We start from the raw sequence: 17906 nt of genomic DNA, 5'->3' as shown, positions 1-17906 counted from the left end.
CACAAGAGGCAACCAGAACAGTTAAAAGTGAAACAATGGCACTGTAACAGCATAGTGTGATAATTATAATGGCCCAATCTTGTGACTCAGTAATCTAACTTTCTCCACAAGAAGCTACTTGTGTTCTTCAGGGGGGAAATATGTGTATCATAAAAGCAGACTACAATAACATCCAAAATGCACAGTGTAGTGATATCTTGATGGGACCAACTAAAATACACAAAATATATATGTGGCAAGTCTTCAAAGCTCCACTGCTTCTTCATCAGGGCAAAGGTGTTACAAATGATAGAGTAGGAAAAAACCATGGGACAATGTTAGCCACAGGTTCTGTGTTAAAAAGGTATGGAGGAATATCTGTAGAGCTTCAAAACCTTCCAACATGGATTTTCCTAAGACGTAGAGATGTTAAGTATGGAAAATCAGTCTGCCAAAGGCGCTACAGGATCCCTTAGCATGTATTTTGTGCATTTTAGTTGTTCCAATAACAGTATCCACTATTCTGTGGTTTTTGGATGGTGTTGTACTTTCCTACAAGAGCCAGGGTGGTGTAGTGGTTTGTACTCTGGCTCTGAGTTCGGATCATGGCTTGGCCATGGAGACCCACTCAGTGACCTTGGGCAAGTCACACTCTCTCAGCCTCAAACCCTCTCTGAACAAATCTTGCCATTAAATCCCTATTATAATGTTACTTTAGGGTCACCACAAGTCTCAGAAACGACTTGAGGGCACACAACGATATGGCCAACAACACTGCTGCGTGATGGGACTTGTAGTCCAAAACTACTGAGAGGGCCACAGTTGGTTCGTCCCCCCCAAAAAAAATCCCCATTTTATTATACTGAGGGGCAGTGCTTCGGTGAACTTTTGAGGCAGAACTTTGAAGGGAGAGCGCCATGCTTCGCTAGGCCTCTGGGTGGCGCTGTTCAGAACCTCCCAAGATGGCCGCCTGAGGAGGAGGAGGAGGCCACTTTGTCTCTCGGGGAGCAACAATTGGGCGGGAAGCCCCACTCGCTGGGAAAGGCCGCTCGACGAGGAATGAAACGAGCGCTCCCATTGGTGGCGGCTGAGCCTTTGTCATGAGGTGGGCGTCTCCCTTTCAACGCTGAGGCCCGCCTTTGTCGGGAAATCACCAGGGTGCCCTCGTCTACAGCGCGCTCCCACTGGCCACCGCCGGCTCCCAATCGCAGCCGAGCGTTGTGAGGTAAAGTCCCGCCCTCCGCCTGCTATTGGGTCGCTATTCGCTTCGCTCCAATCAGCAACATTTATCCTTCTTCCGGGCTTTTGAGGGCGGGCGGCGATTGGTAGACGCTTCCTGTCACTCCGGAGCCAGGCAGCGCCCGATGACACCACCAAACCCGAACAGGGAGCGACTTTTGCTTTCCCATTGGTTACTGCCTACTGTCAATCTCGCAACAGGGCGGGCTCAGGCGTCTTTTATACGGCGGTGACTTGGGGGAAACGTTTCTGTCGCGTCACGCCATAGGCTGGCTGGTGTTGTCAATCACGAGCTGGGCGGGGCTTGAGCAGCTGTGGAGGAGAGTGGAGGCGAGGGAGCCGGGCGGAGCCGGCAGTGAGTGGAGGCAGCCTAGAGAGCCGACCCGGGTAAGGCGGAAATTCATGTGGCTGCTGAGCGCGTGAAGGAAGCTTGAAGCCCTTTTAAGGTTGGCGGTTGGCGTTTGAATCATTCAAAAAAAGAGAGAGAGAGAGAGAGAGAGAGCTGTTGGTGAAAAGTTGGCTTGTTGCGGGAGGGAGGAGGGAGTCTGAGAGGGAAGGGGAGAAGCGCGCTAAGGCGCATGCGCGAAAGGGGAGGGCTGGTTCCAGGGCGGGGCGGGTGGCGCGAGCCTTAGGAACGTCTCTCGAAAGGGGCGAGCTCTGATTGGCTGGAAGGGTTCGCTTGAGAAAGAGAGAGGGGGACAGAATTTCGAAGGGGGATCCCTGCGCATGCGCGGGGCGTTCCTCTGTTGGGTCTGCAGCCGCCTTAGAAGTCTACTGATGCATCTGAAGAAGTAGGCTGAAGTCTATGAAAGCTGATGCTGCCAACTTCTTCTTGATCTTGCCACTTTATCTAAGAGGCACTGGGGTTTTTTTGCTATAACATTTTGTATTTATATAAAAAGATTCCAAACTTTATCCAAAATGTAAACACATGCATCGATGTCTACGGCCAGCCCATGCTTTCCCCTCTCCCCTTTAAAAAGCACGACTTCCTGCTTGCTCTCCAGTTAGTTGCTTTTTTAAAAAATAAAGTTTATTGATATAAAAACACACAGAAATAAGGGTACAAAACCGTGGAAGGGAAACACGCCACACCAACATCAAGACCTATATATATATATATATGTGTGTGTGTGTGTGACCCCCCCCCCCCCACACACACACAAAAGGCACCCTGCCATGATTATATATTAAATGCCTGCTTCAATAAAGACGTCTCGGCTTCCATGGCCTTGCTTTCATCCCGCAGACTGTGACTCTGGCCTCCAGACCAAGGTTTGAATCCCCCTCTTCTCAACTTTTGCTAGAGAAAGGGGGACTTGGGTGGAGCTGTGGGGATCCAGAGCCACCTTGGTGGAGTGATGTGAGCATCGGAAGACGACTCTGGGCCCAAACAGACAGGCCAAAGTAAAGCTGCTTTGGGTGACTTTGGAGGTATGCTGTTTAAATGATGCTTGTGTCCTAAGAGCCCGGACTGGAGCTTAGCTTTGGTGCTGCTTCTGGCCTCTTAAAATGCCTGTCTCGTTTAAACAGCATACCTCCAAAGTGACCCAAGCAGCTTTATTTTGGCCTGTCTGTTTGGGCCCTCTGAGGCCAGGGTTGGCATCCCCACTCAGCCTCAGAAGAAGGCCATGGCAATCCCCCTCTCAAGAAATCTTGCCAAGAAAGCCCCATGATAAGTTTGCCTTAGGGTCGCCATAAGTTGGAAAGGACTTGAAGGCACACAACAACAAATATACAAATACTTTATATGGAGTGTAGATATATTCTGTTTATTTAGTTTCCTGTCTGTCTCCTTCTGATCATAGATGGGTGCTTTGTAGTATTGTGGAAGAATAAAAATCAGTGGGAGAGAGTCCACTGTAGTTAGTGCTCTTGGTTGTTGTGTGCCTTCAAGTCATTTCCAACGTACGGTGACCCTATCATGGTGTTTGCTTGGCAAGATGTGTTGAGAGGGGGTTTGCCATTGCCTTCCCCTGAGGCTGAGAGAGTGTGACCCAGTGGGTTTCCATGGTTGAGCAGAGATTTGAACCTTGGTCTCCAGAGTCGTAGTCCAACACTCAAACCCCCGCACTGTGCTGGCCTTTTTCTGGGGAAATTAGTACAGGAATAGGAAGAGGTCAATACTGTACTACATTATAACTTATGGTAGGAATACTGTATTGTTAGAAATAGTTAGGAATTGGGTAACAGATTTTATTTTTCTGCAGTCTCACAGCAGAGGCTGCAGGCCGTCACACCCAAAATTTCATCTTGGCTTTTGGTAGGTTTTGGGCTGAGATGAGACCATCCGCTTAGCTGATAAAGGAAAGCTTTAGTCTCTCATCTTCAGTATGTAGATCTCAGTGTTACTGTGCATAAACTTTTTGGGGGGAAATCACTTGGCAAACAAGCATTCCTCTATTATAAACAAAGAAGTGTTGATAATCTTTAGCATTACATCATAGTACACAGCGAAGACAACTCCTACGTGGGTACACTCAGTTGGAAGTGAGCCTCGCTGATCTTGGTGGGCCTGGGTTTTATGTAAACAGGAGCGATTTGCAATTGTTAAAATAATTTAGAAATAAACCTAACTTCATAGTTTGTGCCTGAAGTAGTCATTATTTCTGATTCTGAGCTCTTGCTTTTGAGATTCATGTACATCAGGAAATGGAAAGCTTTTATCAGCTAAGACTTGCAACACTTTTCACTTGTTAGTTTCTACTTTGCGTAGGTGAGGTCATTTTATTTCACTTGCTGCAAAAGATGAAAGAATCTTCTAAGGCTTTGATGAAGGCCTTGCCATCATGTCCCAGGAGCAATCCCCTTGGCAGAGTTTGGTCCCAAGTACTATTTGTTTAGTGATCCATAAATGTCATCATACTACTATCTTTTCTATTATTATCTTTAAACATTCTGTGTAGCCGTTTAGTAGTTCTGTAGCAATAACCTCAATCTAACAAGCTTCCAAACTTCAAAACAAAGGCATTACAGAAGGGTTTTCCCAAACCTTGATATTTTTCCAGCAAAGAAATAAAGAGGAAAAAAACTTTTGTGGGACGGGATCAGAATAGGCTTTACATTTTCCTACCCTTTCCTGTCACCTCCCTTGCCACCCTACCTATATAGCAATAACAAGTACATTTCTATACCGTTCATCAGTGAACTAGTACTCCCTAAGCAGCTTACAATGTATAACCCAATTGCCCCCAACAAGGTGGGTATTCACTTTACCGACCTACAAAAGGATGGAAGGCTGAGTGGCCCTTGGAGCCCTCCTCTAGGATTGAACTTACAATGCTGTGGCTGCAGGACCGTCATTTAACCACTGTGCCTCCAGGACTCCTGTCTACAGTTGTCAAAAGTTATTTGGCTGTCTAGCAGTATAGGGTTAATAACACTGTGGATGTAACATCTCTTGACCTCAGCTCAGTCATCTCCAATATGGGAGGGATCATATCAGGCAGGTAACTTTTTCACTCCTAGTTCAAGGACATGTAGTGCAGTTACTTCAGGTTTTTCCAATCTAAACTACACAACTTTTTTCCCCAATATTAGAATAAATACCTCCTCCCCCCAGACCTTTCGTTTTGATTGAGGTGGGCAGTTGGGACACAGTTGTGCTAGTTTACTCCAGTAATGAATTCCCAATGTCTCTATTGTCTTTTGTGGGCAAGTGTTAGTTTTACCAAACTATGCATTATACAGTACTGTAAAAAATAATCAAGGAATCTCGTCTATAGACAAAAGAACTGTCCTTCCTGAGCAATGTCACAGTGCAGCTGGAAAGCATGGAGTCAAGGAAGGATGTTCTAGTTCTTTATACATATGTATCTCCTGGGAAGTGTTTACCTCAATTCTATTTAGGAAGGGAAGGTGACCTATATCTATGTGGCAGTTGAAGCAAGTAGTAGTTTCTCTCATTAAGAAGGTCCCTCTCCATGGGGGAGAGCAGGCAGTTAACTTAAATGTCTGTTGTCCAGAGGGGATTTCTCTGGGGAAGATCAGCTTGGATTTCTTGCGCTAGAGTTTGAGTGCTCCTTTTGATGACTGGGAAGTGAATGTTTCTCTTGTCTGCCTCACCCACACCCACCCCTTAGTTAAATCACAGTAAAATTGCTTTCCAGCTTGCTGAGTCACTTGGGGAGGTTGGCCTTAGTGGTGTGTTAGATGAGAATAATATCTTCCACTGAGCATTTTAGAAACTGGAGTTTTCTGTCTGCAAGGTTTTTTTTGTTCTAATAATTAGAGTATAACATTAAAAGGGAAGGTTACTTGGCAGCCAAATGAGCTTGAGCTTCTAACATTCCATGTTCTTGATTTCTCTATCTTTACTAAAGGTCTTTTGGATAGTTATCTTCCAAGCAAAGAAGGTGCTACTCATCTGTAGGAAATAGCGAGTTGGACATTTATTACTAGAGGTCCTCTGGAAACAAGAAGTCACTCTGGAGGTTAATTCCTCTCCTTAAAATCCTTCTAAGAAAGCAGTCACTGTAAATCTTGATCAAGCAGGCTGAATCCTCTTTCCTTGTGAAGTGTGTGAAAGAAGGTTGTTTAGAGCTCCAGAGATGGGTGGAACTTCCTGGGCTTTAAATATCCTCTTAATACACGTCCAAAGGAGTTAGTCACTGGAGTATTCTGTTCCTCCCATCCCAAATCCTGGCACAAAAATCTTCTGGCGTTTAAGAACATCTTCCACCTAAGTCCGACTTAGCTATGAATCACCAGGGCCAGATTGCAGAACTGGGCAGTGACATTTTTCCTAGAGAAAAGTGCTTCTGTTCTGGATCTGGTGAGTCAAGCTGAAGGAAATGCCAAGTGCCTTGTAATGAGTGACTCCTTTTACCTCCTTTTGATGCATGGATCCATATAGAGCTATCTTTTCTTATTTAGGATGTTTCCCAGGATTAAGGATTCTTGCCATTTCAACTTTGTATTTGATAAGCGAGATGAAAAGATGTAATATTGCTGTGAGGAACCTGTCCATCAGTTATTTGACACCTACAAGCCTCAGGAAGCCTGCTTACTGTTTAGAGATGTCTGGAGTTGGAAGCCAACAACATCCAAAGGGTCACATGTACCCCACCCTGAGCTCTGCTAAAACACATTTAACATGCTAGCACTGACCTCTGTACATTTTAAAAGATAGCAGTTAATCTTAACTATAAATATGCATTTAAAATACACATAAAGTCATTTGAACATCAAACTTGCATTCCCTTTAAAAATAAATGATTTATAAATGTCGCATAGTAAATTCAGAGATGTAGAGCCAGTGTTATGTCATGGTTTGAGTGATGGACTATGACTCTGGAGATCAGAGTTTGAGTCCCAACTCAAGCATAAGCACCCACTGGGTGACCTTGAGGTAGTCACACTCTCTCAGCTGCAGAGGAAGAAACTTGTCAAGAAAACGATGTGTTGGGTTTCCCTCAGGATCGCCATAAATAAAAAATGACTTGGAGGCACACAACAACAACAACGTAACTGTTGCTAGGCTGTTTTGAAATTTCATTTAACATGTTCCAGCCCATGAATTATATATCGCCTGCTATATAATTATTCATCTGAACAAGATAATCTTGAAATTTTAACTGAACTTTGGTTCAGGATTTTTGAAAAACCTCATACAGATCAGATGTTCCAACTTGGTTCCTTCAGATGGGATACAGATCCTTTCACCCCCAGTCAGTGTTGCAATTGGTTCTGTATTCAGGGAGTTTTAATCCATCCCAGCTGGAGGATGCTGGGCTGGGGAAGGCTACTCTGAAGTATGATATTGAAGCTAAATGCTAAAACTCATAATTGTCCATTTCTCACTATGTAGTTTGAGAAGGGTGGTGCTTATTGTAGAAACTAAAATAATTTTCCTGGAATAACAGGGAAAGCCTCAGAAATATCTCTCCCCTACCATCCAGATAGTGTCAGTTAACAGCTGACTCTTCAACGTCCATGATGAAATTGAAAATTAGTTCAATTATTTTTTGTTCTAGGCCAAATAGACACTTGAGTTTGTCCATGTCATATACCAAGTGCGGAGGTGAGGCTCCTCCACCCCTCGCTCCTGGAGTAAGGCTTAGGAAAGGGAGTGGCTTTGGGAGCAGAATCTGAGTCCTGATTCTCAATACTACTTCATATTACAGGTTTGAGGCCCACAATTAATGTTACACGAGATCACAGAGAAGGGTTTGGACTTAGATTCCTTTCTTGACAAAGTAGGATCTGGGGGTGTTACTCATTTGTGCTTCCACCTTCAGCCTGAAGTTGTATAGCCGACACATAGACTTGCTGCCTCAAGAATAGCAAGCCCTGATTTGTGCCTACACATCTGTACAGGTACTTTTTCTGCTAGACCTCTTGTCATGGGACTGGGAGTAGAGAGTGCTAGTATATGCAGCAGTTGTGAGCATATTGGTAGAAATGTAAACTCCAGAATTGGAATTGTGTTTGGTGCTTCCTTGCTTTTCTGTTGCTGTATGTGTAAAGCCAGAGCCTGGAGATTTTGCACTGAAATGGAGTTCTAATTGAAGACAGTGTTCAGGTGTGTTTTCCCCATCTTTAAACAGCATAATTTTCATGTTCAATTTTACACCCCGCCAGCTACGAAGAACCCTTTATTTGAATTTGGATTGGCAGAATACAATACATATAATGGTTGAGATCAATACTTAAATTTGCAGAGCCAATGAATGAATCACATTTCGTCTTCTAGTCTCTTTCCTGATGGATCAGATATGATTTTCATGTTGATTTTTCAGTTAAATTGGCCTGAAAAACGCTTATGAAAATGGAAATAAGTCCTTAAAGTCCAGGAAATAAAATTTAAAGTCCATTGACAATATGGTGCATTTTGCTTGGCCCAATAAAAATATAGTTGTTTTGTGACTTTTGGTTGTTATTGTACCTTGCTGTATGGCCAACACTGCTACCCCTGGATATGTGATATGGTTTAGTTTCACATTGCTTCTGTGGCAGCATTGCCACTTCCTGTAACTGCAAGTTTTGCCATCTGAGAAAAGTTATGATGAAGGGATCTCATTACAAATACCCGTCAAAATGATGTGTCTTCCTTGGACTATTAGTGCTGAAAGAGTTAATTCCCTCTAGGTTTATCTAAATCGGTGGTTCTCAACCTTTGGGTCTCCAGATGTTTTGGACTTCAATTCCCAGACGTCCAAGACAGTATGCTCCCTGCTCAGGAATTCTGGGAGTTGAAGTCTTAAAAATCTAGATCTTCCCAGTAAGGTGTGGGATCCAAGCTTTAGAATCGTCATCCATGTTGCTAACATCTAAGGCTCCATCTGCACTGCAGAAATAATGCAGTTTAACACCACTTTAACTGCTCTGGAATTCTGGGATTTTTAGTTTTGTGAGCTACTTAAATTGCTTTATTTCTACAGTTGCAGATGCAGCCTCAGACGGACATTTCTTCAGACTCCATCCCCATCTAAAGTAGACATCATGGCCAGCTTTAAAACACAGTTCCAATATGTGACCCTGATTTCCAGCTGAATACAACTTACAGAGCTGGCATTCTGTTCTATTAAACTGCAATCTTTGAGTAAGGAAGTTTGAGAGTCATGGAACACAGTCAGCTGTCTGTGAGGGAGATGATGTGAAGCAGGTGTAGTAAATAATATTTTGAATGGGGAGATCATCATGTAAAGGAGAGGATAATAAAGGCAGAGTTCGTCTGCAATGGTGTGTGCTTTGGAACTGCAAGAAGCAAAAGGTGGTGGTGATGGAAACTCTACTGTCTTTTCCTTTCTTAGAACTGTGGATTTTTATCTCAGAGCATGAGGAAAATGTACTTCATAGTGTTCAGGCAATGCTGGCTAAAATTGCAGAAGGTGAATGTGTAACATTTTCCATGGTCAAAGGGTTATATTCCCTCCATTTCGCCCACAACATGACAAGCAAAAACAGGATGGCTACTGTTAAGATATGAAAACTTCAATAAATTGGTTCAGTTTGCATAATGTATGCAGGTTGTAAAATTTTCCACAAGGAAAATAATGCTGTTGCCACTGAATAATAGCTATGATTTGGACATTTGAGCTAGCAGTGCCTTTATGATTACCATATATACTCAACTATAAGTCGACCTCATGTATAAGTCGAGGGCAGGTTTTGGGGCCAAAATTATGGATTTTAATATGACTCCTGGATAAGTCAAGGGTAAAACTTAGGGGAATGTAACAAAGGATATAAAGGATATAGGAAAGAAAAACTATGCCAAATAACTTATAAAATTCCAGGAGGCATAACTGTTTGTACTCACACTGAAGGCTAGATGGATGAGAATGCAGAGGGAAGTCAGTACTTTCAGGTCAGATTATGCTCTGTCCTTTCACCAGGAGATGGTTCCTGTTTAAATCAGAGGTAAAGTGCTGTACTTACATTGATGAGCATTACTGCAGCCTGAGATTATAAATGGGGAGACTATCCTAGAAGTGGGTTCCAGAAACTTATAAAATTAAAATTGCCTAGTGTTCAGAACATTTCAGTATTAGATTATCCACACATTATTGCTTAACTCTTTGCAAATAAATTCCCATAAGTGGTTTGAATTCTAAAAATATTTAGATTGGGTTGATTGTCCCATATCAAAACTACAGTATTTCCAGAAGTATTTTGGGTCCAGACAGTGCATTGTTTGATGATCTGCACTCACTCTGATTTTGTTCCCAGAAGTGTACCTGGAGTTTCACAGACCTGATTCATCTGTAGGGATCAGAAATGAAAGATCTTGGGGCCAAATGCAAGTCATCCAAGGAATAGCTTTGGATTCTTATAGCTAATTACAAACCAGATGCCAGGAGGGCTTGTTGAAGGTGTGTAGTTGTAGTTGATGGGCTTTCAATAACTCAGTAACCATAGTTTTTAACATCAATAACAAATGTTCTTCTTTTTCAGCAGAGATGGCTGCCATACGCAAGAAACTTGTCATTGTAGGAGATGGAGCTTGCGGAAAGACGTGCCTCCTTATTGTCTTTAGCAAAGACCAGTTCCCAGAAGTCTATGTCCCCACTGTTTTTGAGAACTATGTTGCTGACATTGAAGTGGATGGAAAGCAGGTAATGCTGACCTTAAGAGCCTGCTAGGCTGCTTGTAGAACAGACTGCTTAGTCATAGGGGTGGTTCATGTTAATCCTGAGCAAATAGTGCCTTACTATTTTCACGGCACAGAAAGAGGAAAGAGAAACTTGATGACTGGTCTGTGCATGGGTGGCCTCTGCACACAATATCTTTATTTGACCCCAGAGCTGGGGCATGTATGGTGTTCCAGATGTTACCAAAGCATAGAACCGACTATTCTTCACCATTTGATGTGCTAGCTAGGGCTGCTAAGTTACAGGTCAATATTTGGAGGGCTACACATTTCCCTACACTGGTATCATTTCTACTACTGTCTCAGCACTGTTCTAAAGTTTCATAACTATTTCTTAATGATTGTGATATGTTGTAAGTAGTGTGTCACACTCTTGGAACACACTAGTTTATATCAAGCTGTATAAAAATCAGTTATCTTTTTAAAAAATGAAAACTGAATTTTTAAAAATTTAAATCAAATTTTTAATATTAAATGCTTTTTGAGAAAAATCTATCAATATAGTTTTCTGTGTAACATGGTTCAAATGTTGCTCATCATAAAATTGGGACTAATTTTTAATTAAGTAACAAGAGACTATATTCATGCAATGTTTACATTTTTTGGTAAATGAATTCCATTAATCCATTCACACTGTCATGTTCTTCAAGAGGTTTCTGTAAGTATATTGAGCAGTTTTTCTATCTAGAAGATATTACAACAGATGCTTGGTTTTACAGTTCTCAAAACTGTGTATTTATGTCTGCAGTGATCACAGTTCCATTGTTCTTTTGCAAATCTATGTGTAAAAAATTTTGTTGATCCACATCAGTTAACAAACATGGATGTTTAAGCAAATACAAGAGTTTATAAACTATACTGTTACTGTTTAAGTTAAATTATACTATTTAAATTGTTATTATTAAGGTAATGATTATTTTTCTCCTACCAGTAAAGTACAGTGCGCCCGCGTTATATGTGGGTGCGCTATACATGGCTTTGAGCTTACGCGTTCAAGCCGCAAGGCGCGCAAGGGGTGGCACGTCCCATTCAGATGAATGGGGTGTGCGCCCGTGGTGTGCATGGGCCCCCACGCTACCATGCGCACGAGCCCCATTCAAATGAATGGGGCTCCAGCATAGGCAGAATTCGCCTTACGCGGGGGAGTCCGCAACGGATCGTCCACATAAGGCAAGGGTCCACCGTACAGCAGAAAATTTGTCCAAATATGAGCGATTAATTTATTAAACCAGATTATTCACTTCCCTATAATTTCATAATTTTCTATCTATGATGTGTTTGTAATAGTATAACCAAATCAGTATTTTTTATAGAAGTGTAAAACTAATCTGAAAAGTTGTCATTCTGTAAATGAAACCTTCATTTGGTTGTAAATATTAAGATTATACCAGCAAGAATAAGTCTTTGGTAACTCTTGAGTTGTGTAAAACATGTATTAAGTTTATAGCAAGGAAGAAGGCCCTTTTTGGAGGGGGATTAAACAAAGCCTTTCTGAGTAATCATGATTTAAATCAATTTGATTTAAAATCCACCCTGATTTATATTTGAAAGGGAAGCAGCAAATTTTACTTTAAGAATGAGTGCTGCTGTAGTACAGTCTGGTTATGATAGCATACAATCAGGGAGTGAGCTGTGTCTTGCAAGCTAGCTCTTGTCAGGCTACATCTGGAAAATGTCCAATTTGGCATGTGTGAACAAGGAACCTAAAAAGTAGTGCTGTATACCAGAAATATCTAATGAATATGAAAATCTTCTGGTGAAATTTGAAATGTATTTGATAGAAAGGGGTGACAGTAAAATACATTTCTCTGCAGTGTTGAAAATGTGAACTTATACTGGAAAGGGAAATTACTTGTCCAGGACACAAGAATATGTGTCAACTGAGGGATACAGTTATATCACTGTAACTGGGAAAGGTTGATTTATTTTCCTCTTCCCTGAGAATACCTATTTATTTATTTCATTTAATTTCATTTTTATGCAGTCTTTCTCCCAGAAAGGGATCCAAGGCAGCTCACAAATAAATCCATTAAAAAAACTTTATAATAATTTAAAAAAACCAGTTAAAATCAACTAGTCAAGAACAGTATAAAGTTACATAAACATAGAAAAGTTAAAAACATAACTAAAGTACACACCCGATTTAAAAAAAAAATCATCTCTGATATGGTTACCGTATATACTTGACTATATGCTGACCTCAAGTGTAAATCAGGAGCAGGTTTTGGGGGCCAAAATTATGGGTTTTGATAAGACCTGTGGATACATTGAGGGTAAAATTTAGGGGCGTGTGTAGAAAGACAGCATGGCATAGTGGTTTCAGTGTTGGACTATGACTCTGGAGACTAGGGTTTGATTTGCAGCTTGGCCATGAAACTCAGTGGATTATCTTGGGCATGTTACATGCTCTCAGCCTCAGGCAGTGGCAAACCTCTGAACAAATCTTATTTTATTTGCCAAGAAACCCTGTGATAGCTTTGCCTTAGGGTCACCATAAGTCCAAAATGACTTGAAAGCACACACCACACACAAACAAAACAAAGGATGTAAAGGATGATGCAAATAAAAACAATGTAAAAAAACTTACAAAATTCCAGCAGGTATAACTGTTTGTGGTCACCCTAAAGGATGAATGGATGAGAGAGTAGAAGGAGGTCAGTGCTTCCAGGGCAGATTATACTCTTGGCTTTCACCAGGGAAGTGTTCCTTTTTTAATAAGAGTTAAAGTACAGTACTTACATTGCCAGCAAAAGGAAAGCAGGAAGGGGACCAACTAGCCTCCCATGGGAGGGCATTCCAGAAGATGGGAGCAGCCACTGAGAAGGTTGTCTCTCATATCCTCACCAAGCAAGATGGTGATGGTACTGAGAAGGCCTTCCCCTGTAGACCTTACGACCTATTAAGTCCTACACATCTTTCAGATAGTCTGGAAGTAAGACATGTAGGGCTTTATAGGTCATTATCAGCACAGCACTTTGAAATGGAATTGTACCTGGAAATGAACTGGTAGCCAGTTGTGTTATGCTCCCTATAACTGGCTCTGGTCAGAATTCTGGCTGCAGTATTTTGAAACAGCTGAAGTTTCCAAAGTGCATTGCAGTAGTCTAAACAGGATGTAATCAAGGTATGTGTTAGCACAGCTAGACCCAGTGTCACAAAACACGGGGCATACTAGTTTTAGCAAATACACTCCTGGCTACCACTGTAACCTGGGCATCCAAGCTCAGAGCTGAGTCCAGGAGAACACCCAAGATGTCAGCCTGTGATTTCAGAGAGAGTGTAACCCCATCCAGCACAGGCAAATTCCCTATTCTCTGGTCTGCCTTATGGCTGACCAGGAACACTTCTGAACTAGATTTTCTGATCTCCCCTGCCAAAGCAGGTCTTGATAGGAAACTGCTTCTTCCAGGTTGTACTCACAAAATTGCTTCCATCAGCTGTATTACACAATTAGATCTTGGCTTTTTATTTGGCTCTGGTGTGTCTTTCTGAGCACATGGGTATGGAAACACAGTTGTCTACCAATGCGTGAAATGTAGCATGAAGCTGCCTTTTTATATATTGCCTCAGACATTAGGCTTTCTGGGAGTTATTGAATAAAATTTTTTTTGAAACACCCTCTTCTTCCATTGCCTCAGCCCTTAAAAAACAGAAGTGGGGACTGTTTTGGGGGAAAAAATAGAAATGGGTTTTCTTTCTTGTTGACTTCAGACACTATTGGCTTCCTTTGGCATTGGCTCAGAAGTGGTTTGGTAAAGCGTGTTATGGGTCAGGTGGGATATACCACTGTCACACTACAGAACATGCTGATGCTGAGACAAGTGACAATGCTGGCATCCGTCTGAGCTGGTTTTTTTGTACTTGTACAGGTGGAGCTTGCCCTGTGGGATACAGCTGGCCAAGAGGACTATGACCGCTTGAGACCTCTCTCCTACCCAGACACAGATGTCATCCTCATGTGTTTCTCCATTGACAGCCCTGACAGTTTAGGTGAGTCCTTCCTTTCTATACTGGAGTGATAATTGCCTGAGGGAGAAGCCCAGATAGACTTAGGCTGCTTCCCGCCCCCCGCCCCCCCAGAGTTATTAGATTGTTACTGCTAGCTGTTGTCTATGGGCTCAAGTGGGTTGAGGAAAGTGGATCTCTTTTTGTCATCTTTGAAGAGCCCCATGATTCCCCCAGAACAAACAAAGCTACTTCTGCTGATTGATCGCACAATCTCCCTCCTGAGTATTTAGCCCCTGAAATTAGTAGCAGACTGCTATGAAAGTTGTTGAGCAGCATTCTTATAGTGAGGAGGAGGAGACAGCACATGTGCTGCCACTGAACAATGTTATTCACCCTTGCAATCTCATGGAGTGTCTCCCAGGCAAAGGCACATTGAGTATTTTTCCTCCTCTGGCAGCAAGAAGTCTGAGGCGTGGGCTAACCATTGCTCTCCCCACCCTCCCTCCCATTGATGGGGCTCTCTAGCTGAAGAACTCCCAGCCCTCCAGGTAAAGGGGAAAATGCCAACGCCTCCTCCTTCCTGTGGATGAAACTTTGCAGACTTAAATTCTGCCTGCTTTAGGGAAAATGAAGTAGGCTCAACCACAAGCAGCTAGTAGAGCTTCCTTCAGTTATCCTTGCAGCAGGAATTGGTTATTGGAGCTGTATGGAGTGAGAAGGCAAAGACCCATCACCAATAGTGAGGCATTTTTTTCCCTTTGCCATCACTGGGATGGGATGGAGATGTCATGATCCTCTTCTTTGCCTTAACCTTATCTTTATGAGTTTGAGATCTCTTTGGTGTGTTTTTCTGGGGGCAGCTTCTTCCCTTTATATGTTTTATTTAAGTGAGAAGGAAGAAATAGGAGAGTACAGCACACTGAGGTTTCCCATTGGGCCAGTGATATGCCCAATTCCTGGCAGTAGCTCATTCCTGCACCAAAGTTTCAAGTAATGTAGCTAGTAGACACATGGCCTGTGTCACAGCTATGCAGTGTTTCATCATTTCTCTCCAATGTACATACAGCCCAGCTTCTAACACTTATTGTGGCTGCTACACCACCATTTCCTCAGCTTTCACACTAGTATGGGTGGGGTAGGAGGAGAAATCCTTCAGTTACTTCTGGAAATAGCAGAAGTAAGTTGCCGTTGTTTCCGAAGTCTTTGCTTTGGGATGTCATAGTCAACTCCAGTGCTTGTAAGTTGACATTCTGAGTTCTTGTGCTCTTCCAGAGAACATCCCTGAGAAGTGGACTCCAGAGGTGAAGCATTTCTGTCCTAATGTGCCTATCATCCTGGTGGGAAACAAGAAAGACTTGCGTAATGATGAGCACACACGCCGGGAGCTAGCCAAGATGAAGCAGGTGAAGCCACATGCTTAATCTCCCTTTGCAGGCATTTCATGGTTTTGCCATTAAGAGGATTTAGAGCCTGTTAGATCTGGGATGAACAACTGTGATGGGTTTGGGATGTTTTGGGGGGCTACACAAACTACCAAAAATGCCAAAAAGAAAGGGAAGAACCCTGAAGTGAACAAAGTTCCCTTGAGCTTTGCAACATATTTAAAAGGAGTGTTGCCATTCTTGGATACTTACAGAAGGCAATTCATCCCTTTCTTGGCTCCATAAGAACAAGAGCTTCCAGCTAACAGAGGGTTCCCCTTTGTCCAGCCTTGTGCTACAGGTAACCATGCTAGTCCAAAAAGAACTTTTCTTTGTCCTCAGTTGTTCACGTGGTTTGAAGGAGCTGGACCTGAACTCATTTATGAAGGGGGTTTGGTGAGGCAGAATGCAAATGCTTTAAGAGCCCAATCTGTATAGCATCTGAGGGTTGCATTTGCATTACTCCACAATCCTCATTCTAGAAAAGAATGAGTACCACTTTCAAACTATCCTAAGAAGTCAGTATTAAAAATTGAAGGTATTTTTAAACTTTAATTGGTACTTGTACCCTTTCTGTTAACAAAGATAGCGCCTAGGAGACCTCACTATTCTTTTTCCCCTTCTAGGAACCAGTTAAGCCGGAGGAGGGCCGAGACATGGCCAACAGGATTAGTGCATTTGGCTATCTGGAATGTTCTGCCAAAACGAAGGATGGGGTACGGGAAGTGTTCGAGATGGCCACCCGAGCTGCCCTGCAAGCCAAGCGTGGGCGCAAAAAGACCTCATGCCAGCTGCTGTAATTCCTCCCCAGCCTGCCTTCCCTGCCTGCCAGCCAAGCCAGTGAGCTGTTAGTTTCTGGGCTTGCTTCCCCTCTGATAACTGTGCTGAAGGCAGGACTGGCATGTCTCTTCAGAGGGGAAGCCCGTTAGAGGTGGGCAGGGGTTCTTCTGGAGCATGGCAACTAACTATGGAGGTGTGGTTCCCAGTCTGCCCCAGGCTCTTTCCATCCCTGTGCAGGGGTGGCATTTTCTCCCTTCCATTACAGACTTCTGTCCCTTCTACAGAAGGCTGGAAGGTGCCAGCCCCTGATGGGTCAGTGGGAGATCTCTTTGTCCTTCTGCGTGCTTGCTCACAGCAGTCTTTGGGTCTCTTGTTGGTAGCCCATGGCACTACACTGCTCCTGGCAGTTCCTTTATAAAAGACTTCCTTCAAGAGTGCTTTGCTTTTAGTAACAGTCAGAGCTTTGAATTGGAACTTCCAGCCCTAGGGGATTTCCCCTGCCCAACAAGGGACTAACGTTCTGTAACACATTTTATCTCTTGGGAGTGGAAAGATTTAGTCCTCCAGCCTAGGTGGCCAGAGTCCTCCTTGCACCCTTATCTTGGAAGACAAATCAGTCCCTGAGATGGCGTTCTGTTCTGTGATACAGTAGAACCACTTTGGATCATTTCCCCTTCCTCAAGGCAAATGTACCCCACTGAAAAGGCCACCTAACTAGAAATTTTCTTTGAGGGCTTTCTCACTTCCCTGGACCCCACTCCTGAATAAGAGCGTTTTTCCCCCAATTTAAATATTTAATCTCCTAGCAGCAGAGGAGGGAGCTCTCTGTCCTTCAAACTGGCCCTGGAGACTGGGCCCCACAGCCTGTCCCTTCTAAGCAAAAATATCTATATTTGTAAGCAGAGGTGCTATGGGCCAGTTTGTTGCTGTTGGGCAGCTCTCTGGACCTCCTGTGGCTGGAATAGCCACTGCCACAGTTCCAAGTGCAAAGGAATTAACTATCTTGCTTCTGTCTCTCTGCTCCCCTTCACTCCTGCTTCCCCCTCCCCCTTTGTACTCATTGCATTGCCACGGGGTGTATGATTTTTGTGTTTAATTTGTATTCACATGTTTAAAAAGTGGTTGTTACTTTTCAAAATGTACTTGAAAAACAAATCTGTAATAAATTTGTAGCAATGTTTAGTACACGGTGGGATCTGCTTCTTGCCTCTTTAAAAATGTGTAGGGAACCCTGTATCTTATATCTGGTAGAAGTAAGTTTTAGGAAGGCTACTCTCCATCTGTACCGCCACTCCTTCCCCATGCCGCCGCCCCCCACCCCCACCCCTCTGGTATCTGAGAGAAGGGCACAGTTTATTTGAACTTGTGCCTTCTGGGAAAACTTGAACTGTTTCTGGTGAGACCTGTAGTATTGACAGAGAAAGAAGTCAGGTAGAAGAGCGGTC

The 17906-nt window shown here is 43.0% G+C and overlaps 1 protein-coding gene across 8 annotated transcripts; it reads left to right on the top strand.

Annotated features, from left to right (window-relative positions):
• The first annotated feature begins 1397 nt into the window (after nucleotides 1-1397).
• Nucleotides 1398-17646, top strand: LOC149322824 (transforming protein RhoA-like). 8 transcript variants are annotated; one of them, XM_089483432.1, is made up of 7 exons: nucleotides 1399-1605; nucleotides 8601-8761; nucleotides 9892-10034; nucleotides 10120-10277; nucleotides 14182-14302; nucleotides 15533-15663; nucleotides 16308-17646. In XM_089483432.1, the coding sequence occupies exons 3-7, from the start codon at nucleotides 10013-10015 to the stop codon at nucleotides 16479-16481; spliced, it is 606 nt and encodes a 201-aa protein (XP_089339558.1). In that variant the 5' UTR covers nucleotides 1399-1605; nucleotides 8601-8761; nucleotides 9892-10012; the 3' UTR covers nucleotides 16482-17646. The 8 variants fall into 8 exon arrangements, with proteins under 8 accessions (XP_089339621.1, XP_089339558.1, XP_089339569.1 ...); XM_089483443.1 differs by having other exon boundaries at nucleotides 8601-8824; XM_089483453.1 differs by lacking the exon at nucleotides 8601-8761.
• Nucleotides 17647-17906: the final 260 nt, after the last annotated feature.

Source organism: Sceloporus occidentalis, unplaced genomic scaffold, assembly GCF_023333645.1.
Source record: "Sceloporus occidentalis isolate IW3139 unplaced genomic scaffold, rSceOcc1.0.p SCAF_1, whole genome shotgun sequence".
Taxonomy (NCBI): Eukaryota; Metazoa; Chordata; class Lepidosauria; order Squamata; family Phrynosomatidae; genus Sceloporus; species Sceloporus occidentalis.
Note: the sequence above shows the minus strand (reverse complement) of the source record. Positions and strands in the feature narration are given on the sequence as shown.